We start from the raw sequence: 24,398 nt of genomic DNA on the forward strand, positions 1-24,398 counted from the left end.
TTACTTATAAACTATAAGGCACCAGCTTGGGGTGATGGGGTGCTTATGTTATTCCATTTTTATTCATTTTTGGATATCCACACTGTATTTGTATTTTTACCATAATGATGAGAATAAAGGTTTTGTTTTGTAATACAGATGGAGCTGGCCTGTATCATTGGAGTTTTGTTTTGAATATTGAATGGATATCATCAAGCACCAGGGTTTTGAATGGTCAGGGATTATAAAAGTGGCCTGTGGACAACAGTCCCATGAACTTTTAAGCTGTGGATCCTAAAATATTTTCTCTGGTTCCAAATGTTTTGCATTCCTCTACATTCATCCCTATATAAAATTATTCTTTAGGTTTGAGTGACACCTGAATATAAAATACATTTGTCAACCCCTGGTGTAGTCTGTGACTGCTTGTCACACCCATTTGTAAATGCTTTATTATTATTTCAAATATGCAGAAAGCCTTTATTACTCCACAGAAGCACAGTAATCCTACCTCAACAGGCTAACAGACATTAATATAAAATGAATCAGTATTTAAAGATGTGTTAGTGCTACAGATCAAGTTAAAATGGTTTTATAAAATAACTAAAAATATGTAAACTGACAATGGCTCACCTGGTATTACTTGTTTCTTTCCAAGTTCCAGTACTAGGGGATCCCGAGATAAGGAGCTATCAATAACACGGCCATCGTCTAACCTTCCCTAGAAGAAAAAGAGAAACATGTTGAATAAGAAGCAAAGGCCAAATACATTGTATAGCTGTAGTTTGTTGTAGGTAGTCACGGCTGCACCGTGTGTAAGAGAATCATTGCATTCTATGTGCTCTGTGCCTCATACATAACAAGACAGAGCTGTTTAACTAACATCCTAGGGGCCATTATATTGTATTCCATATGTTTCACTTACCCCTTTTACTTTAGGGTCTATTTTAATGTGCAATTACAGATTCCCACTAAAGGACTCGTAATAGTAAATAGAAAATAAAAAGTATGCTGTACAAAAGCTAGAGAGAGTATTTTCATGTGTAAAACGAATTGTATTAATAAATTCACAGCTTCTAATGGCGCATCACATTTCCGCACACTTTGCCTTCTTCTGGAGATACTTAGAGTGAAACGCGTTCCTCAGGAAGGTATTTTTTTTACAGAAACGCGTTGAGCTATAGGGAGGCTGTAAATATTTTGAATACATTTGTTTTTATACTTGTAAATACTGTGGATTTTGTGAGGATATTTTTACTTACAATTTTACAAGCTCATTATAGAGCTACTTTGTATATTGTTTCTTATCTATTTCTATGTTGCACTTGAAGATAAAAAGAAACAAGACACTTTAGTGCTTCATTGATGTGCCCTGTATCTTCTGGTGCTATGTGCATATTAACATTTTTATTGTTGGATTTTTTAATAGCATTACACTATTATGTTTCTGCTTTTCTAAAACTTAATCTAAATGTTTTCTTTCACGATTCAGATAGAGCATGCCATTTTAAGCAACTTTCTAATTTACTCCTATTATCATTTTTTTCTTTGTTTCTTGCTATCTTTTTTGAAAAGCAGGTATGTAAAGCTTAGGAGCCAGCCTATTTTAGGTTCAGCATCTTGGATAGAGCTTGCTTATTTACTTCCATTATTAAATTGTGCACAGTGTATACGTATACTAGTCTGTGATTGGCTAATGTCTGTCACATGATACAGAGGGCTGGCAAATGGGAGAAAGAATACATTTGCCAGATAATCTTATTTTGTTTAATTTAGAGTGTTATTGCAGTGTTTTTTTATTATACACTTGTTAATTATGCAATTCTACTATATTTAAAGTTTTTTATTTTATTTTTATTTTACCTACTATTAAATTATAATAGTGAAAAAGCACTGACAGTATAATGGAGATAGCTATTACACATAAGTAAAAAAAATCCCTTTAAATAATCAGAGGGGCAGCCCTTATTAAACTAATGTATCAAAAAAGTTAGAGAGAAAATACAAGGATCAGTAGTGATTATATGCAAATATAGGGCATTCAGCACACTCAACAATCAAAATTGCTTTTCAGTTTTAAATTAAGTATATTTTATTTCACGTGTGAAACTCGGAAAGACCATGAGTGATGCTTCAAAACAACAGTATTAAGCCAAAATTAATTTATTTATCATAGCATATGTGTAAAGGAAATGAATAATAAATAATGTAATTATATGTGTTGTGTTGCTTTACAGCACAGTACAATGGAAACTACATTATTGTATATGTACATTACACCCACCATAGTAAAGGCAGAGTCATTTTCTGTGTGGAAAGATTCCATATCTTTCTGTAATTTACCTAAACAATAACTTCAAAATCTTAATAGGAAATGCAATATATAATATTGTGTATTATGAAACAGGTTAAACAGCTTCATTAAAATTAAGGAAATCTGTCTTCTCAACCTGAAAATCCATTAAAGGGGCATGAAACCCAAACATTTTCTTACATGATTTAGAAAGAGTATGCAGTTTTTAACAACTTTCTAATTTACTTCTATTATGTAATTTGCTTCATTCTCTGTATATACTTTGCTGAAAAGCATATCTAGATAGGCTCGGTAGCTGCTGATTGGTGGCTGCACATAGATGCCTCGTATGATTGGCTCATCCATGTATATTTCTTCAACAAAGAATATCTAAAGAATTAAACAAATTAGATAATAGAAGTAAATTGGAATGTTGGTTAACCCCTTAATGACCAGACCATTTTTCAATTTTCTTACCCTTAATGACAAAGGCTATTTTTACATTTCTGCTGTGTTTGTGTTTAGCTGTAATTTTCCTCTTACACATTTACTGTACCCACACATATTATATACTGTTTTTCTCGCCATTAAATGGACTTTCTAAAGATACCATTATTTTCATCATATCTTATAATTTCCTATAAAAAAAATATAAAATATGAGGAATAAATTGAAAAAAACACACTTTTTCTAACTTTGACCCCCAAAATCTGTTACACATCTACAATCACCAAAAAACACCTATGCTAAATAGTTTCTAAATTTTGTCCTGAGTTTAGAAATACCCAATGTTTACATGTTCTTTACTTTTTTTGCAAGTTATAGGGCAATAAATACAAGTAGCACTTTGCTATTTCCAAACCCCTTTTTTTCAAAATTAGCGCTAGTTACATTGGAACCCTGATATCTGTCAGGAAAACCTGAATATCCCTTGACATGTATATATTTTTTTTTAGAAGACAACCCAAAGTATTGATCTAGGCCCATTTTGGTATATTTCATGCCACCATTTCACCGCCAAATGTCATCAAATTAAAAAAAAAGTTCACTTTTTCACAAATTTTGTCACAAACTTTAGGTTTCCCACTGAAATTATTTACAAACAGCTTCTGCAATTAAGGCACAAATGGTTGTAAATGCTTCTTTGGGATCCCCTTTGTTCAGAAATAGCAGACTTATATGGCTTTGGGGTTGCTTTTTGGTAATTAGAAGGCCGCTAAATGCTGCTGCGCACCACACGTAAATTATGCCCAGCAGTGAAGTGGTTAATTAGGTAGGTTGTAGGGAGCTTGCATGGTTAATTTTAGCTTTAGGGTAGTGTAGTAGACAACCCCAAGTATTGATCTAGGCCCATTTTGATATATTTTATGCCACTATTTCACTGCCAAATGCGAGCAAACAATTAAAAAAAATTCATTTTTCACAATTTTAGGTTTCTCACTGTAAGTATTTACAAACAGCTTGTGCTATTATGGCACAAATTGTTGTAAAAGCTTCTTTGGGATCCCCTTTGTTCAGAAATAGCAGACATATATGGCTTTGGCATTGCTTTTTGGTAATTAGAAGGCCGCTAAATGCTGCTGCGCACCACACGTAAATTATGCCCAGCAGTGAAGGGGTTAATTAGGTAGGTTGTAGGGAGCTTGCAGGGTTAATTTTAGCTTTAGGGTAGAGATCAGCCTCCCACCTGACACATCCCACCCCCTGATCCCTCCCAAACAGCTCTCTTCCCTCCCCCACCCCACAATTGTCCCCGCCATCTTAAGTACTGGCAGAAAGTCTGCCAGTACTAAATAAAAGGAGTTTTTCTTTTTTTTTAATAAAAAAAAATAAAATGTTTTAGCTGTGATGGACCCCTGCCTTAGCCCCAACCTCCATGATCCCCCCCCCCCAGCTCTCTAACACTCTCCCCTACCTATTTGCCGCCATCTTGGGTACTGGCAGCTGTCTGCCAGTACCCAATTTGCCCCCAAAAACAAAAGTATCTTTTTCTCTTTTTGCAATTATTAATATTTTCTGTAGTGTAGCAGCCCCCCACAATACCCCAACCCCCTCCCCCTCCCAGATCCTTATATATTTATATTTTTAACATCTTTTTTCCCCCCTCTTCCCTCCTCATTGGTGTCAGTGTGGCCAGCTAATCGCGCGCACGCTCCCGGCACCCGGCGTGCACATTGCACTTACAGGAACCGGATGCCGGGTAGCGATGGGCCGCCCACTGGCCTCCCTGTTATGCTCCCACCCACCAACGAACCGGCACCATCGCTACCGGTGCAGAGAGGGCCACAGAGTGGCTCTCTCTGCATCGGAGTCTTCTAAAAAGGTATTGCAGGATGCCTCCATATGGAGGCATCACTGCAATACCCTGAGAGCTGCTGGAAGCAATTGCGATCGCTTCCAACACTCTCTTAGACAACTGACGTACCAGGTACGTCTATTGTCATTAACTGGTTGTTAATGCATGACGTACCTGGTACGTCACTTGTCATTAAAGGGTTAAAATTGTATTCTCTACCTAAATCATGAAAGAAAAACATTGGGTTTAGTGTTCCTTTAAGTAAATGCTATCTTTATTTGAACTTGTGGTATTGCTGACATTTGATATTTAAGCAGTAAATCTACACCAAGAAAAAAAGCATACTCAAGTACACACACATATATATATATATATATATATACAGTCGTATGCAAAAGTTTAGGCACCCCTGACAATTTCCATGATTTTCATTTATAAATAATTGGGTGTTTGGATCAGCAATTTCATTTTGATCTATCAAATAACTGAAGGACACAGTGATATTTCAGTAGTGAAATGAGGTTTATTGAATTAACAGAAAATGTGCAATATGCATCAAAACGAAATTAGGTGCATAAATTTGGGCACCCTTGTCATTTTGTTGATTTGAATACCTGTAACTACCTAGCACTGATTCATTGGAACACACAATTGGTTTGGTGACCCCATTAAGCCTTGAACTTCATAGACAGGTGCATCCAATCATGAGAAAAGGTATTTAAGGTGGCCAATTGCAAGTTGTTGTTCTCTTTGACTCTCCTCTGAAGAGTGGCAACATGGTGGCCTCAAAACAACTCTCAAATGACTTGAAAACAAAGATTGTTCAACATTATGGTTTAAGGGAAGGCTACAAAAAGCTATTGCAGAGATTTAAGCTGTCAGTGTCCACTGTGAGGAACATAAAGAGGAAATGGATGACCACAGGCACAGTTCTTATTAAAGCCAGAAGTAAAATATTGGAGAGGCAAAGGATGGCGAGAACGGTCAAAAACAGCCCACAGACCACCTCCAAAGACCTACAACATAATCTTGATGCAGATGGTGTCACTGTGCATCGTTCAACAATTCAGCGTATGAGAGAGTGATGCGGAAGAAGCTTTTTCTGCAGAAACGCCACAAACAGAGTCGTTTGAGGTATGCAAACGCACATTTGGACAAGCCAGTCACTAGCACTCCCCCACCTTAATGGAGGTCTAAGGACCCCCATCCACTCCTACCCTGGCGATCTGGCATAGATACTCACAGGCATCGCTGGGGCTTCCCTCCCCTTGCGGTGACGTCATGCACAATGATGTGATGACTTCATTGTGCAAATTTATTTAAAGCTGACAATTGTCAGTTATAGGGAGATGGGGGCATGCTGCTTAGATGCCTGTATCTCAGGCATCTAAGCAGCTACAGACCCCCAAGACCCACCATTGGAAGGTAATTGTCTACACTTTCCAATTTACCCACCATTGGAAGGTAATCGTCTACCCTTTCCAATGGTATAAGTCGTTGGGGTGTAGAGTTAACAATAAAAAAGTAAAAAAAAAAAAAATTTTTAAAAAGTTAAAAAAAAAAAAGGATTTGGGGGTCTCTAAAGGCACATAAAGATCAAAATTGCATATCACAATTTTAAATAAATGCGCAATCTATAAATAATGCCAAACTTCATACATTGTCACATAAAGAACTGTATCAATCAAATCGCTTTAGTTTAATTCCAATTGTAAATCACCTACTGCTTCAAAACATTTGGAGAAGGGTGACAAGGTCCCCTTAATGTTTGCTGTGATTCTGGTTTCATCCTATGAAATATATCTGGTGATTTACAATCTCAGTTAATCCGAAACTTGCTGTTCCTGACTGATATTGTGTTTTCAGTAACTGGGGAGATGAGTAATTTCTGGAACATTGCCAGCTACATGGTGATGTGATTGAACTTGATTGGTTAATTCTCAAAGCGTTACAAAATGACAGAAACATAACTAATGAACTCAATCACAGTTTGACTGCGTTAAATCCAGGTAACTAAACAGTATTAATGACTTCCTAAACTAAATACTAAAAATGGTAATGTTTCTTTAATCCAATTTACATAATATATACATATTAATCTACTGTATGTCTGCGATACTTCTGCCTCTCTTGTGTGAAACAAAATAATTTGCTAAACCTACACATTAATAATGAATAACACTTATAATTACCTACAATAAATAAATAAAAGCTCCTCATAAATATTTATCATGGTATTTCTATTTTATTCATGTATTCAGTGCATGTGATTAATACATTTTAATAAATCATTTCAGCTGGAATGTAAGATCATTAGCTTGATTGTTATAAAAACTGTTTACAGCCTATGGCCATGTGCAGTGATTAGGGGCTTTAAGGGGATATGAAACCCAAATTTTTCTTTCATGATTCAGATAAAGCATGCAATTTAGACACCAATCAGCAAGTGAAAAATGGTCTGGCTCCTAAGCTTACATAATTGCTTTTTTAAATAAAGATACCAAGAGAACGAAGAAAAATTGATAATAGGAGTAAATTAGAAAGTTGTTTAAAATTACATGCTCTATCTGAATCATGAAAGTTTAATTTTGACTAGACTATCCCTTTAAATTGTAGATGCAGATACTGTTCTATTCTGTAATGATATCAACTTGATAAACTTGTCTTCTGATGGTGTGGTTATTTTAGGTCTGCCTGGTCTTGCTTTGGGTGAAAATGATTTTTCATAAATTGAAAAATAATATGGAAAAAACATTTCATAGATGATAAAATGGGTTAACAAACCTGCTTCAGTTAATTTAAAAGGTTTTCCTTTTAAACTTAAAGTAAATGTAAATTTTAATGAATGAGTGTCCATTTTTAAAAAAAATACTATAACAGGGGCACTTTCATTAATTAAAATTTACATTGAAGCATTTTTTTTTTTTTTTAAATACTTACCTTTTTCTTTAGGAAACCCAGACTGGCGATCCTACGCCAACTTCTCATGCTGTACTTAGCATCGAAACTGGCTTCCTCACGAGCTGGAAGCCTCGGGTACACACCATGATTGGAGGAAGTCGTTTCGTCATTGCTGTGCTAAGTACAGAGGAGCTTTGGGAGGAGGATGGCCGGTCTGGATTTCCTAAAGAAAAAGGTAAGTGTTTAAAAAAACACTGCAATGTAAAGTTTAATGAATGAAAGTGCCCCTGTTATAATAGTATTTTTAAAAATGGGCACTAATTCATTTAACTTTACATTTACTTTAAGCATTTGTAAAGATAATTAATATATAAAAGTGACCCTTTACCCTTTAAAGGTTATTTTGTGTATCTGTTTTTAGGGACATTTTAATTTTTCAGTCCAAAAATTGAATAAAAGAACTGTTACATAGTATAGTGTTTTTCGACAGTGATAATTTTGCTAATAGCATTAGCAAGTGCTTTTTAAAGTACTACCTCAAGCACAATTTTTTTTTTTTTTTAAAAGCAATATGACAGTTGGTTTCCTCTAAGCTGACATTTTTACCATCTTCTATATCCTGCATCTTAGCAGTGTTTAGAAGCCCTAATTTTAAAATTGAACTGCACTATTTGTCTGCATCTTTTCTATTTTGAGGGGCTGTTATTAAAGGGATATGAAACCCAATTTTTTTTTATTTCATGATTCAGATAGAGCATACCATTTTAAGCACATTTCTAATTTACTTCTAATATCAATTTTTCTTCGTTCTCTTGGTATCTTTATTTGAAAAGGCAGGAATGTAAAGCTTAGAAGCTGGCCCATTTTTGGCTTAGCACCCTGGGTAGCATTTGCTGATTGGTAGCTACACCAAGGACTTTCTGCACAAACACCTCAAAAGGAGATAAGAGTAGAAATAGGGCAATCCTGTTTTCATCTTCCACACCAAGAATCTCTTATTGGGTTTACTCATGTTTGTATGAGCTTTCACCGAGCTCAGTCGTATTAAAGCAGCGTTATGTTTGGCCCATAACCAACCATACATCCAGTGGTATCGTAAAAGTATTTATTAAAATATATTTCTAACATGAAATATTAAACGTCCCTTTTAGGCATGGGTACTATGCACAACCCTCTCCCCCCCATTAAGGGATATGACACGTCCCAATAATAAAAAACACCTAATAGTCACCTCTGTAACAGTTAACTATTAACAAATAAGACATTTCCCTTAATAGGGGTGATTTGTACATTTAACCCTTGCCTAATATTTATGGATGTTATAAATATGTTTGTTATAAATATATTTTACAATACCACTGGATGTATAGCTGGTTATGGGTTAAACTTAAAGGGACATTAAACACTTTGAGATGGTAATATAAAATGATAAATTGTATATAATAAAACAACTCAACAATATACTTTCATTATTTATTTCGTCCTCTTTGTCTGTAATTCCATTCTGAAATTGTGAGCTGTTCAGTTCCTGTTAGAAATGGAAGTGAAGAACACTGTTAAATCCAGCACAACCATTGGCTGAACACTCTAGTGACCTATTTATAACTGACCCTAATTGGCCACAGCAGAGAAGGTAACACAAGTTACAACATGGCAGCTCCCAGTGTTTTATAGACATCAAAACTTTACACTTATTTTGTCACTTTTTAAACAATTAATGAAACTTTATAAAAAACATCTACATCATGTTAGTCATGGACTAATCTTTTCTTTGAATGCATCATTCTATCTAGCATGTATTTAGTGTTTAATGTCCCTTTAACGCTGCTTTAATACGATTGAGCTTGTGAAAGCTCTTATACAGAGATACTCAGTGTGGAAGACAAAAACAGGATTGCACTTTTGAGGTGCTGGTGCAAAATGTGCTTCAATGGGGGTGCTGGTTGTGGGCTCATCACTACACTGTGGTTAAACGATAGTGCTTGTAAAAGCTCAGTAATATGTGAGTAATTTGGAAACAGCTGTTTAATCTGTATGCTGTGCCTTTAGGCTTTTTTATGCACTATCCAATAAAGTGGACGTTTTACTAGAGACCTCTCTCCTGGCTTATTTCTTTTATTGGTACATCATATCCAGAGATCGCTATTGTGAATTTGCTTGTTTTTGAGAGTAAGGCTTAAACGCACGCCGTTTGGGCGAAATACATATGCTGCTGACATTGGAGCAGAGCTGCTAGCCACTTACCTTATCTTGAGGTTAAGAAATACGGTATTGTTGCTACTCACAGATACTTGGAGTGAGTGTAACTGAAGTGCGGTAAGTCCATACTCACCTTTCTTACTGACTTTGGGATATTAATTTGTAACATTGTATAAACCTGTACACGCTGCTACGAGAATCTGAATGAGTTGTGTTAACAGGGAGTACTATACGTCTTTTTAGACAAGAGTTTTTGTACACAGACTGTGCAATTGGATTCTGAAAAAGTATAATTTGGAAACAGTCTTTAGAAGTCCCAATTTTAAAATTGGACTGCATTATTTTTCTGCATCTTTTCTATTTTGAGGTGCTGTTATTAAAGGGATAATAAATCCAATTTTTTTCTTTCCTTATTCAGATAAAGCAGCAATTTTAAGCAACTTTCTAATTTACTCCTATTATCAATTTTTCTTTGTTCTCGTGCTATCGTTATTTAAAAAGCAGGAATGTAAAGCTTACAAGCTGGCCCATTTTAAGTTCAGCACCCTGGATAGTGCTTGCTTATTGGTGGCTACAGTTAAGCTACCAATAAGCAAGCATAACCCAGGTTCTCAACCAAAAATGGACTGGCTACTGAGCTTTTTAAATTAAGATAGCAAGAGAATGAAGAAAAATTGACTATAGGAGTAAATTAGAAAGTTGCTTAAAATTGCATGCTCTATCTGACTAAAGAAATAAAAAAATTGGTTTAGTATCCCTTTAACTAACAAAAAATACAGAAGAATCTATTGGAAAAAGCATATTCTCTATTCTCTACATAGGGAACAATTTTGTTTATTTATATTACTTTTTGCACTTATTTGTATCACAATTATTTTTGTGTAAAGAAATAGATTTAGATGCAAAACTGTTTAATGCCAGGCCAATGTCACCATGAGCCTGCTGATCTGAAGCTCTGAAGTCTCATCAGTACCCGTAAAGGTCCCTCAAAGAATTTAAAAAAAGCTAATTTTAGCTTGAGAGCTGTTAATTCTCACTATGCAGGGTATGTGAAGGACAGACACATGCATTGCAATATAATGTAGGTCCTAATTGTTCTATCCAGTCTCTTCACCACACCTGTTCATGTTATTTTATGGAGTTGATTAACTAAAACTCATTTGTCCATTTTTCAGTTGATCATCTGTACAGAATAGCCAAGTGACTGGTGAAACTTGTGGAGCTTGGTAGGCCAGAGATACCTCTTAGTGAATTGTATCTACTGTGAATCTAGCTTGCATGTCTTTAACTTGAATCCCTACTGAATTATAAGCACTGTGTGTTGATGATTTACGTGGAAAAACAAGTCTCCAAAACAAATTATGTAGATTTTTTTTGATGCAGCCTATGTAAAAGTTCATTGAAATTGTAAACTGTTTTGGTATAACTATTTTTAAGGAATCCATTTCGAAATCTAAAGACTATTGAATAACATGCAATTTATCGCTATGGTTATGGGGTTAACTGAATTGTAATAGGCATATGTGCAGCCAGCTAGCTCCCAGTACTGCACTGCCATTAAGGGGACATTAAACACTTTGAGATTGTAATATAAAATGATAAACTATATAAATAAATAAAAAATCTGCAATATACTTTCATTATTTATTTTGTCCCCTTTTCCTGTAATTCTATTCTGAAATTGTGTGCTTTTTAGTTCCTTTTAGATATGGATTTTCTGAACACTGTTATATTCCACACAGCCATTGGCTGCACACTCTAGTGACCTATTTATAACTGTCCCTAATTGGCCACAGCAGATAAAGTAACCTAAGTTACAACAAGGCAGCTCCCATTGTTTTATAGACATTAAAACTTTACAATTATTTTGTCAATGTTATTCTCAGATTAATCTTTTCATTGAATGCATCATTCTATCTAGCATTTATTTAGTTATTTATTTAGTGTTTAATGTCCCTTTAACATACTTAGGTTTTTCAGCAAAGGATACCAAAAGAACAAATCAAATTAGATAATAGAAGTGAATTGGAAAGTTGTTTAAAATGACATGCTCTATCTAAATAACTAAAGTTAAATGTTGATATTTTTGTACCTTTATTAAAATAAACCTTACACATCATTTAACCTCATCTGAAGTACAGTTTATGCAAGAGAATGAATTAGGGCACAGACATGAACACGTTGTAATTAAAATATCTACTGCATATGGCAATATTATTTGTTTAGTTCTTTGTGCACCAGTGTGTTCCAATGAACAATCCACGTTATAAAACACTCCTCCTCCTATATCCAGAACCTACAGAGGAACCAGGAAATCCCAGGGCCTCCCCCAGGAAGCAAGAGCACGGCCCAGTCCCGCCCTCTGTTTCCTCCCTCTCCCGAGTGCTGACGTGTTATTGTTGTTACACATTATCCCAGGCCCGAATGAGGATACTACTTACCGTGTAGTGTAGGTGCACGGTGTCCCCCATATCCGCAGTCTCTGCACAGGAGTCCGGCTTTTCCTGCGCAACAGAGGGCCAGTTAGATACATTGTGGGAGGATCAGTGGGGTACAGCACAGCTGACAGGGGATCAGTGGAATAGACAGGGATAGCTAGAAGAGTGCAAGCACTGGGGGTGCTGCTAGAAAACGAGTGCTGGGGAAGGATTCGTGGGCAGTTACACGGGATTCTGGTAAAGGATGAGTAGATGCTGCATTTGGTAGATTGACGAAGAGCATGGAGTATACTATAGCATAGAATGTAGGGAGATGATTTCTATACATGAAACAGTGGGTGCTGCACATGTAGCGTAAAGAGCACCAGTGGGTATAGCACTGACATAAAGGAGCTGATCAGTGGGTACTGCACAGGTAGTGTAAAGAGGACGAGTGGGTAAAGCACAGACATAAAGGAGCTGATCAGTGGGTACTGCACAGGTAGTGTAAAGAGGAACAGTGGGTATAGCACTGACATAAAGTAGCTGATCAGTGGGTACTGCACAGGTATTGTAAAGAGGACCAGTGGGTAAAGCACAGACATAAAGGAGCTGATCAGTGGCTACTGGCTGCACAGGTATTGTAAAGAGGATCAGTGGGTATAGCACAGACATAAAGGAGCTGATCAGTGGCTACTGGCTGCACAGGTAGTGTAAAGAGGACCAGTGGGTATAGCACAGACATAAAGGAGCTGATCAGTGGCTACTGGCTGCACAGGTAGTGTAAAGAGGACCAGTGGGTATAGCACAGACATAAAGGAGCTGATCAGTGGCTACTGGCTGCACAGGTAGTGTAAAGAGGACCAGTGGGTATAGCACAGACATAAAGGAGCTGATCAGTGGCTACTGGCTGCACAGGTAGTGTAAAGAGGACCAGTGGGTATAGCACAGACATAAAGGAGCTGATCAGTGGCTACTGGCTGCACAGGTAGTGTAAAGAGGACCAGTGGGTATAGCACAGACATAAAGGAGCTGATCAGTGGGTACTGCACAGGTAGTGTAAAGAGGACCAGTGGGTATAGTACAGACATAAAGGAGCTGATCAGTGGGTACTGCACAGGTAGTGTAAAGAGGACCAGTGGATATAGCACATACATAAAGGAGCTGATCAGTGGGTACTGCACAAGTAGTGTAAAGAGGACCAGTGGATATAGCACATACATAAAGGAGCTGATCAGTGGGTACTGCACAAGTAGTGTAAAGAGGACCGGTGGGTATAGCACTGACATAAAGGACCTGATCAGTGGGTACTGCACAGGTAGTGTAAAGAGGACGAGTGGGTACAGCACAGAATACAGAAGAGGATCAGAGGGGTTCTTTTGAGTAATGAGAGGGTCAGTGTGGTGTAGAATGTGGTCTTTGCAAAGGATCCGCGGGTACAAACATATGGACTGGGACTGGGAGTAAAGGAGAACGGGAATGCATAGCAACAGGAGAGAGATGCAGGGGCAGACATAGGAATTACAGACACTAGTAGGCAGTGCGGAAGTAGATCGATGCTTCTGACAGAAAGTGTGAAACAAGGCAACAGGGACCAAGAGCCATGCAGAGGCGAGTAAGATGCACAGTTAGTTCACATAAAAATATCACCTCAGTGATCAGCAAAGCAGATAAGTGGTTGCATCAGGCGGCGCTGAGTAACAGTAAGCAGACGAGCAACAGGTAATGCAAACTATAAGAGAAACAGCACTGGAACAACAGCCACTGAGAAGAAGATTGGTGAAAACTCCAGGAAACAGAGGATTGGAACAAGCATTATTCCTGGATCACAAGACTGATCGAGACATTATAACGGGTGCAAATTGAATAGAGATATGAGAACAGCAGTTACACATAGTTGGTGATGATCTTTGAGTGGAGAACAAAGAGGGACTGAGGTCACTGAGCAAGTAGAAAGGTTAGGCATAGTGTAAGTTACAGGAGGGATCAGGAGTCAGTACAGATGGCAGAAAAAAGGAACAAGAAAAGTAAATAAAGTAACTGGGCATGACTTTGTCAAAAGGGAAACTGTCGTGGAAGTTAAAAGGAAACAGTAAAAGCTGAGAAGCTCTCTAACATTCAATTGACTAATAAAAGGGTTACATACGGCAAGAAGTAAAGTGAGGGCACATTGAGAGCAAATAGGAGGTGCCTGAGGCTGGTAACTAACCTCAGATGAAAGGAACACAATAAGATGATAATTAGTGTGCACGAGAGGCTGATAATAAAAGCAGAGAGATGGATGTTGGAAGTGGATATGATGGCAGCTGGAAGAGATGGGAAAAGCTAAACTGAGCATTTAATAAGCAGACAGGTGATCAAATGCAGATCAGCAATGCGCAGTGTCCCAGCTGGAAACTTTTCTAGCAGCACATAAGCAGGTGACATACATCATGAACAGGTGCAGAGGGGCATTGGACTGCAGAATGGACAGTACACCTGAGGAGACCCAAAGGACACCTGTGCTATTGATGCCCTGTCTTACTCACCAGGCTTTCAATCACAAGTTCAGTCACATTTTCATCCTCTTCCTCCTCGCTTTTAGCACCGATAAATGGAGAGGCGAGGAGGAGAAGCAGGAGGAAACCCCTTAACATGGTCTCGAAGAGAGAGCTGGATATAGGTAATGAGACAGCTGCCGATGTGTAATAAAGAGAGAAAGAGCAGTAAGCAGAGAGCGTGGCAAATGAGGTGGAAGGATGGAACTAGCGTAGCACCGCCCCATCACCGCCCCTTGATCCTCCTACACAACCCTGCAGTAGTTCTAGCTCTCCACAGGTCTGCACTGCACGAAAGGACTATACGCTGCAATTAGTTGTCATTGCATATGCAGAATCTACATATTTAAAGTCAACATAATCATTATAGACTCATTACAATATTGCTAACATTTCTATGAACAAAAAGACGCATTCTGTAAAATCATATTTAGTAATTCTAATTCCTTTACGGTAAGTGGTGCTGGTTAGTCCCAACATTTTAATAAAGCATATATATATGAAGTGGAAAACGTTAATGCCACAGTTTAAATGGACATGGGATACTAAATAAAATGTATATTAGTTTACCTGAAATTTGTGTTATCGTTTTAAATTCTATAAAGTAATTGGCCATGTTGAAATCTATGTCTCTCAGCTAAGTTTTTTTTAAAAGGACACATATGAGTGACTAAAATGTGTAAACAACAGCTGTGTGGAATACAGCAATGTTGAAGGACCTCTAAACCCTTTGAGATGGTTATAAAGTGTATCTGCTTATTTATTACTGTTACTAAGTTATATTACAGAAAATGGCAAAATGAATCATGAAATTATATTGCAAAGTATTTTAATTACCCACAATTAAACATTTTATATTACAATTTCATAGTGTTAATGTCTCTGTAGCTCTCAGTGTTGCTGTTAATGAACTGCTTCCTTGTCCAACATCACAATTTTTAAACCGCTTTGAAGCCTGGCTCACTTTTTTCCTGTCCTGTAACATCCCTTATCTCATTTTAGGGATTTTAATATACCCATTGACAATCCTAACATACCTGCTACCTCTAAACCTCTATCTCTTAGCACCTCTCTTGGCCTTTCCCATTGGACCACATCTCCAATCCACTGAGAAGGCAATTTGATAGACCTTGTCTTTACTAATCTCTGTTCCATTTCCCAGTTTTCAAACTTCCCCTTTCTCTGAGTGACCACCATCTACTAACTTTCTCTGTTACACTAAATGTAGCATCCTTATCAGCCCCCCGAAAAACTCTTGTCTTACTGGAATTTACATTACTTGGATCTTCTAGACTTTTCTTTTGAACTGAAATCTCTACTCTGCAACATTTTATCCCTCTCTTGTCCAAACTTTGTGGCCTCACAATATAATGCTGCACTAAGATCAACGCATGGCAAAGTGGTACCCTCCACAGTTTGCAGAGCATCATGCACTTGAGACCAACCATGGCATACTAAACAGACCTGCTACCTTCAGAGATGTTCACGGACTGCTGAACACCAGTGGATAAAATCACTCACCCATACTGATTTCCTTTATTATAAATTCATTCTCAGATCATACAACTCTATCCTCAATCTGGCTAAACAACTCCATTTCTCATTCCATGTGTCAACTCATTCATCCAACCACAGAGCGCTGTTGTCACCCTCTAACTCCCACCTACGTCCAACATCACCTCTACCCACTTCTAAACGTACTGCTTAGATTATTGCTGATCACTTAAAAAAGAAAAATGATACAATTAGAAAAAACATATCTCCCTCCTGACATTTAAAGCTAGCCTTTCTACCTATCCCTTGTATTAATGCAACTCTATTACTTTTCTCCTGTAACAGAGGGCAAGGTCTTCAATCTCCCATCTTTTTCCCACTTTACCTGTCCACTCAACCCCATTTCTTCATAAATTCTACCGGCGCCTCTCTCTCTCTCTGATTCTTTAACCCCTGCTCTAACATCTTTTGTACCGGTCTCTCACTACTTGCATATTTCCTAAAACATTCATGCTTGTGGTACTCACACCAAATTAAAAAAAAGCCCTTGCTTGACCCCACCACCCCTTCTAACTATCGACCATTCTCCTTACTTCCCATTGTCTAAATTACTGGAATGACTGGTCAATGATCGCATAACTCAATTTCTCTCAACTAACGCTTTACTTTATTCACTTCAATCTGGTTTCTGCCTTAAACACTCAATAGAAACTGCTCTTACTAAAGTAACAAACAATCTGCTATCAGCTAAAGCAAAGGGTCACTACTCCTTACTTATTCCTCTGGATCTATCTGCTACTTTTAACACAGTTGACCATCCTCTCCTCTTACAAATTCAACACCCTTTTGGCATCAAAGACACAGTCCTCTCCTGGTTTGTTTCCTATCTTTCACACCGCTCATAAAGTATTTACCTTAACAGCACTTCTTGCCTCTCTAAGAAGGAGTACCTTGCTTTTTTCTATCTGTACATCCTCCCTTGGGAAATTTATATTCTCCTTTGGGTTCCTGTACCACTTATATGCTGATGATACCCAAATCTATCTTTCTGCTCCTGATATCTGTGTCACTGTGGCATAACCTTATGATATTTTCAGTGATCTCACTAGTAACACCACCCATTGCATCATCCTTCTGCCAGAGAAACTCTCTCTCTCTTTCTCTTCTCTCTTCACTCTCTCTTCTCTCTCTATCCCTCTCTCCTCTCTCTCTTCTCTCTCTCTCTCCTCTCTCTTCTCTCTCCACTCTCTCTCTTTTCTCTCTTCTCTCTCTATCCCTCTCTCCTCTCTCTCTTCTCTCTCTCCTCTCTCTTCTCTCTCCACTCTCTCTCTTCTCTCTCCTCTTTCTCTCCTCTCTCTCTCTCCTGCACCCTCTCAGCAATCAAGTCAATGCTAAGCCTCTTAAAGAGACAACAAACACCTTGATATTTTAATATATCTAATTGTACATAGTAAAACAAATATGTAATATACTTTTTTTAAATATTTATTTTTCCCCATTTTTATGTAATTTAGCTCTAAAACCTGAGATTTTTCTAATTCTCAGAACTGGAAAAGCACCCTGCAAATTTCTCAAGGATAACCCAGCTGCATATCTTTCTCTCTTCTTTACACACAGTCTCCTCATGACCTCAGGCTCCTCTTCCTCACACATATTTGTGACCTCTAGATCAGCATCTGCTGCTGGAATTTAAGATTGCACATGCAATTGTGCAACCCCGCCCCTGCTGATGAACAAGGCTGTGCTTCCTGATGTTCGTAACCTCTGAGGTTGCGGACATGTTATAAAGCAGCTGTCCTATGAACGCATGAGCAAGCCTACACAGAAACGCCCCCCAAAACTACTTAGCTTGATAAATAGGGGCAGCATTATCCTCACCTTCTCCTTGCTCTGTCTCATGTATAGCCTCCTCCTCACCTTCTCACCCCTTCCCCACAATCTCCTTAACCCATATCACATCATGTCACACAGCTCAACGTTAACCCATATCACATCATGTTACACAGCTCAACAGTAACCCATATCACATCATGTCACACAGCTCAACGTTAACCCATATCACATCATGTCACACAGCTCAACAGTAACCCATATCACATCATGTCACACAGCTCAACGTTAACCCATATCACATCATGTCACACAGCTCAACGTTAACCCATATCACATAATGTCACACAGCTCAACGTTAACCCATATCACATCATGTCACACAGCTCAACGTTAACCCATATCACATCATGTCACACAGCTCAACGTTAACCCATATCACATCATGTCACACAGCTCAACAGTAACCCATATCACATCATGTCACACAGCTCAACAGTAACCCATATCACATCATGTCACACAGCTCAACGTTAACCCATATCACATCATGTCACACAGCTCAACGTTAACCCATATCACATCATGTCACACAGCTCAACGTTAACCCATATCACATCATGTCACACAGCTCAACGTTAACCCATATCACATCATGTCACACAGCTCAACAGTAACCCATATCACATCATGTCACACAGCTCAACGTTAACCCATATCACATCATGTCACACAGCTCAACAGTAACCCATATCACATCATGTCACACAGCTCAACGTTAACCCATATCACATCATGTCACACAGCTCAACGTTAACCCATATCACATCATGTCACACAGCTCAACGTTAACCCATATCACATCATGTCACACAGCTCAACAGTAACCCATATCACATCATGTCACACAGCTCAACAGTAACCCATATCACATCATGTCACACAGCTCAACGTTAACCCATATCACATCATGTCACACAGCTCAACGTTAACCCATATCACATCATGTCACACAGCTCAACGTTAACCCATATCACATCATGTCACACAGCTCAACGTTAACCCATATCACATCATGTCACACAGCTCAACGTTAACCCTTATCACATCATGTCACACAGCTCAACGTTAACCCATATCACATCATGTCACACAGCTCAACGTTAACCCATATCACATCCTGTCACACAGCTCAACGTTAACCCATATCACATCATGTCACACAGCTCAACGTTAACCCATATCACATCATGTCACACAGCTCAACAGTAACCCATATCACATCATGTCACACAGCTCAACGTTAACCCATATCACATCATGTCACACAGCTCAACAGTAACCCATATCACATCATGTCACACAGCTCAACAGTAACCCATATCACATCATGTCACACAGCTCAACAGTAACCCATATCACATCATGTCACACAGCTCAACAGTAACCCATATCACATCATGTCACACAGCTCAACAGTAACCCATATCACATCATGTCACACAGCTCAACAGTAACCCATATCACATCCTTATAAACATTACAAGTGACATACCCTATGACTTAACAGAAGTTATATCTATAAGTCTGTCTTTTGTTTTAAATATGTAACATTATTTTATGCAGAGTTGAATATGCTTTCACTTATCATTCTCTTACTATGAGATGATAACATCAATGATGCAATTAGTTAAGCCTTTCATAACTGGTGTTTCTGGCGAGTCTGAAGGCTCGTGCGGAAACAGGGGCATCAAGCTCCATACGGAACTTGATAAATGGGCCCCTTAGTGTACATTTTTTGGATTCATATCGAAGTATATACAGTATATATATATATATACACATATACTGCTTTTGTTTTGTGATGTCTGGGATTTAAAACAAATTAAAGGAAAGGTGCTTAGAAGTAAAAAAGAGCTGTAAAGTGAAGTTATTATCTTTAGCATGTTCAGGCTATCTAATTAGGTTATTATTTAAGAAGGTGTTTTTCCTGACATATATTGTTTATGATTTGCATAAGCCTTTTTCTGTGAAGTAATATTTGTTATATGCATATTATTTAGCACAAATGATAATGTAACTAAATATAGGATACTTAGTTTCCCTTTAACATGGTATATAAATATAAATGATTACAACCATATGTCAATTAACATTAAAATATTATTTATATTATATTGTTTTAACTTCTTAGGGAAAAAACAAGGACATTCTCATGCCACAGTTTAAAGGGACATTTCAACTTTGCATTGGAATGCATACAGGAGTATTACATGTATTAGCAACAAATGTTTCTAGTAAAAGCTAGAGCTATTGCTCTGTACACCAGCATTCTAAAACATCACTTGCTCAGAGAGCCTAAGGTGCTTGTATCATCTGGTAATGACTCAGTTTGCATCACTGCAGACATGATACAAACCCCATTGACTCTACAAGCAGCTACAGTATTTAAAATGTAGGAGCACTGAGAATATCTAGCTATTCTGCACATTAGCATGCAGAGACAAACACTAAAACTGAGATAACTTTTACTAGAAGTATTTTGCTAAAACATGTATATTGTAAATATGTATCCATTCAAAGATTTAATGAATCTATTGTAAATTTCAATTGTGCTTGGAATGTCCTTTTATGTTAAACTTCCCCTTTGCATGACAACAAACATGGCACCATCCATGACATCACTAGTTCTCAAGAGCTGCTGGTGCAATGCTGAATGCGGAGAGCGCATTGGTTTCCGCATTCAGCGATGTCTGTCGGACATGATCCGCTGATCGGATCATGTCCGACAGATATTTGTTAAATAGGCCCCCAGATGTCTGGTTAGACAGGTAAGAGGAGAGTCACAAGAGGGCACTGTCACAGATGCCGAAGGATTGAAAGGTTTAAAGCAAGAGAGTGGGGTCAACAGTATCAAAGACTGCAGACAGATCAAGTAGGATTAACAGAGAAAAGTGGCCTTTTGATTTTGCTGTAATTAGGTAATTAGTAACCTTAATAATTGCAGTTTCTGTGGAGTGTTGGGGGCGAAATCCAGATTGCAATGGATCAAGAAGGGAGTTTAATATGAGTAAATGTGATAAATGTGTATATACAAGCCTTTCCAGAAGTTTTGAGGCAAGGGGAGTAGGACACATGGAAAACACTGAATGGGAAGTATGCAGGTACAGGAACACAATGGGGGAACATGTGATGCTGGTTCTGTCAGTTCTCACAGCAAGCCCAGCAGGATCTCCGTATCCAGGCTTACCCCAGGGGATCCAGCATGGCAAGGAAAATTGCACTGTCCCATTTCTAATCAGTGCAGGACACAGAGGACAAGTCGTTCAAGGATGAGACACCAAAATACCTATACAATGAGGAGCGCTAAAAGAAGCAGTACTGGAGGACAGTATAAAACACATTTATTTACAGTATAGAAAATCACTTACACACTGTAGTATTAATATTGAACATAATACTTTAAAAAGTTAATAAATGCAAAATCCAGAGGGACGTCTCCCTTACATATAAGATTGATAATTGGTATCTCTAGAAAAAGCGAGTTATCATAGAATCTATTGCAAACATATAACTGTAGTGTGGAACAGACATATTGCTTACTTAAAATATAGTGAAACAAAAAATTAACCACGCTCTTAGGAATCAAAATAAAACATGTAGTTTATTAGAAACTTTAAAAAAGATGACTAAGCCACCAAATACAAAAGCTGTTAAAAAGCGCAGCACAAACGGCTTACGCGTTTTAGGAATCCACCGTAATCATAGCCTATCTTGTACTTACTCTCACTGACTTAAAAAGAGGTTAAAAACCACCTGATTGGTTGAAAACAGCAATAATCAACAGTAACACCTGTGATAGCAGCACTTACGTATACTTTAACTCATGAATAACAGCTTAATACTCTATACAGTTAAAAACTTGTTAGATCTTAATGAAGCATAATAATTCATACATAAAGTAATGACAGTAAATTCCTAAAGATTAGGCATAATATCATAGAATTCGATTCACAGAACGAAGTATTTACATATTACAGTATTTAGTATATAATCTAAAACATGTTAAATTATAATGAATACTGAATTATATAAATGTAACTATCAGAATATAAACTCCGTCAAAGTAAGCATTTGGCCTAACCATAAATCCGGCACAATGTAATCTTAAGAAACTAAGCGTAGATGTTAATTCAATTACAGAAATAACTAAAATAAACTGAGTTATCAGACTAAATGGAGGCTCAAGGTTCTGTTTGTAAAATGTATAATGAGCTATAAATCTTAATTCAAGTCTGATGCACAGAGCCGTTAAGCAAGACATTAACAAGAAAACTAAAAACTAAATGTTATGGTAATGAGTCATATGATATATGTACAATATTGTAAATTTGTGGTGCATTTGAATAAGGAAATTAGTACTCCCTTAAAGGCATAGGGCAAGATGCATAGGTACTAAAAACCATATGACTAAAAAAGAATATCCTACTTATGTAATGACAATTATGACTAGAGGCTAGGTTACTCCCAGTAGCTAATGATATTGTATCTAGAATTCAAACCCTCTGGATATCTAGTCCTTAGTTTGAACATCCAAAAAATCTTTCTCTTAGCCAGGAGCTTGTCCACCCCCCACCCTTATTGGGTACCTTGAATTCTTCAATGGCACACCACTTCAGCGTATTTAAATTACTATTGTGTATTTCTGCAAAATGATGTACTAGGGAGTTGGATGACTTGCCCCTGCCAAGAGTAGAGAGGTGTTCCCGTATTCTTGATTTAATGTCCCTAGAAGTGAGACCAATGTATTGAACCTGACATTTATCACATTTAAGCATGCAAATACCTTTTCTGTTGATGCACACATCTTTGTGTCAACTCTAGGGGGTGCAAAAAGGAGGGAAATATAACTTTTCACAAATTACACTATTGAATTTCAAAAATCCAGTTCGTTATCCAGTTTGTTGGCGTGTGTTAACTAAACTCTCGGTAATCGGGAGAGCTTCACACGTGATATCCCTATCTCCTATCCTCTTGCCAGTGTTTGGAATCGGCATACGAAGAGAGAGGTGTGGCAGCATCCAGTGCTCCTGACTGGCCACACGGAATTTGGTCCGGCCTGACGATTGGTTGTTGCCTTTTTGAGTCTTCCGGGCGACGCTGAGGTCCCGGTCTGCTTGGTTTGGCACGTCTAAGTGCCGCCCTACTTGTGAGTACCCTTTTTTCTCATACTTACCTGTCAGGGTCTCAAACGTTATCACCCTATTGGCGCCTTCCTGTTTTTCCACTACAGATTTTAAGGGTAACTACATTTTTACTTACAATTTTTTCAGTTTCAGGGTGTGTTCTATCTCCAGAGATGTGGAACTGCGATGGGAGCTAAATTTGCCCCATCCTACGCCAACCTGTTTTTAGGTTGGCGGGAACTTTACCACATCTTTGGAGATAGAAACCCTTTCAAAGAAGACATACAGATGTACAGGAGGTATATTGATGACCTCCTGTTTATATGGCGTGGGTCATCTGACAATATTAAAGGGACACTGAACCCATTTTTTTTTCTATCATGATTCAGATAGAGCATGCAATTTTAAGCAACTTTCTAATTTACTCCTATTATCAAATTCTTTTCATTCTCTTGGTATCTTTATTTGAAATGCAAGAATGAAAGTTTAGATGCAGGCCCATTTTTGGTGAACACACCGGGTTATTCTTGCTGATTGGTGGGTAAATTCACCTACCAATAAACAAGTGCTTTCCATGGTTCTGAACCAAAAAAATAGCTTAGATGCCTTCTTTTTCAAATAAAGAAAGCAAGAGAACGAAGAAAAATTGATAATAGGAGTAAATTAGAAAGTTGTGTAAAATTGCATGCTCTATCTGAATCACGAAATAAAAAATTTGGATTCAGTGTCCCTTTAAGCCATTTGTCAATTTTCTCAATCAAAATCAAGTTGGGTTAAGTTTTACTTTTGAGGTAAATGCCCCTACAATCAATTATTTGGACTTATCCCTAACAGGATTGGGAAATGGAAGGGTAGTTACAAAGGCTTATAGGAAACCTATTGCCGGGAACTCCCTTCTGCATGGGAAGAGTTGTCATCCAAGACACACAGCCGCAGCAGTGGCAAAAGGAGAATTTACTTGTTTAAAGAGGAATTGCTCCAACAATGAGGATTTAAGAGTGCAAGCAGATGATCTTGAAGTAAGATTAAAGGATAGGCAATATCCTAGGAAAACAGGGGACAAATAGATCCAAACAAACCTTTAAAGGTGTAAATTTTGCAACAATTTATAGTAACCAGTTTCCACCGATAGTGAAAATGATAAAAAAACATTTTCCAATTCTTGCCGCAGACGACAAATTAACAGACATAGTAAAACAAGGATTAAGGTGTAGTTCAAGAAGGTGTCCAACATTAGGTACTATTTTATAACCCACACTATTAAGA

At 37.7% G+C, this 24,398-nt stretch overlaps 1 protein-coding gene across 1 annotated transcript in view; it reads right to left on the reverse strand.

Annotated features, from left to right (window-relative positions):
- The window catches only part of FKBP11 (FKBP prolyl isomerase 11), a 137,674-nt gene extending 122,864 nt beyond the window's left edge, over positions 1–14,810 (reverse strand). The window contains exons 1-3 of the mRNA XM_053708064.1: positions 14,614–14,810; positions 12,110–12,172; positions 613–700 (exon numbers count right to left, since the gene is read on the reverse strand). Of these exons, the coding sequence (XP_053564039.1) occupies positions 613–700; positions 12,110–12,172; positions 14,614–14,721 (259 nt within the window). The 5' untranslated portion in view covers positions 14,722–14,810. The remainder of the gene's footprint in view (positions 1–612; positions 701–12,109; positions 12,173–14,613) is intronic.
- Positions 14,811–24,398: the final 9,588 nt, after the last annotated feature.

This window comes from Bombina bombina, chromosome 3 (genome assembly GCF_027579735.1).
Source record: "Bombina bombina isolate aBomBom1 chromosome 3, aBomBom1.pri, whole genome shotgun sequence".
Taxonomy (NCBI): Eukaryota; Metazoa; Chordata; class Amphibia; order Anura; family Bombinatoridae; genus Bombina; species Bombina bombina.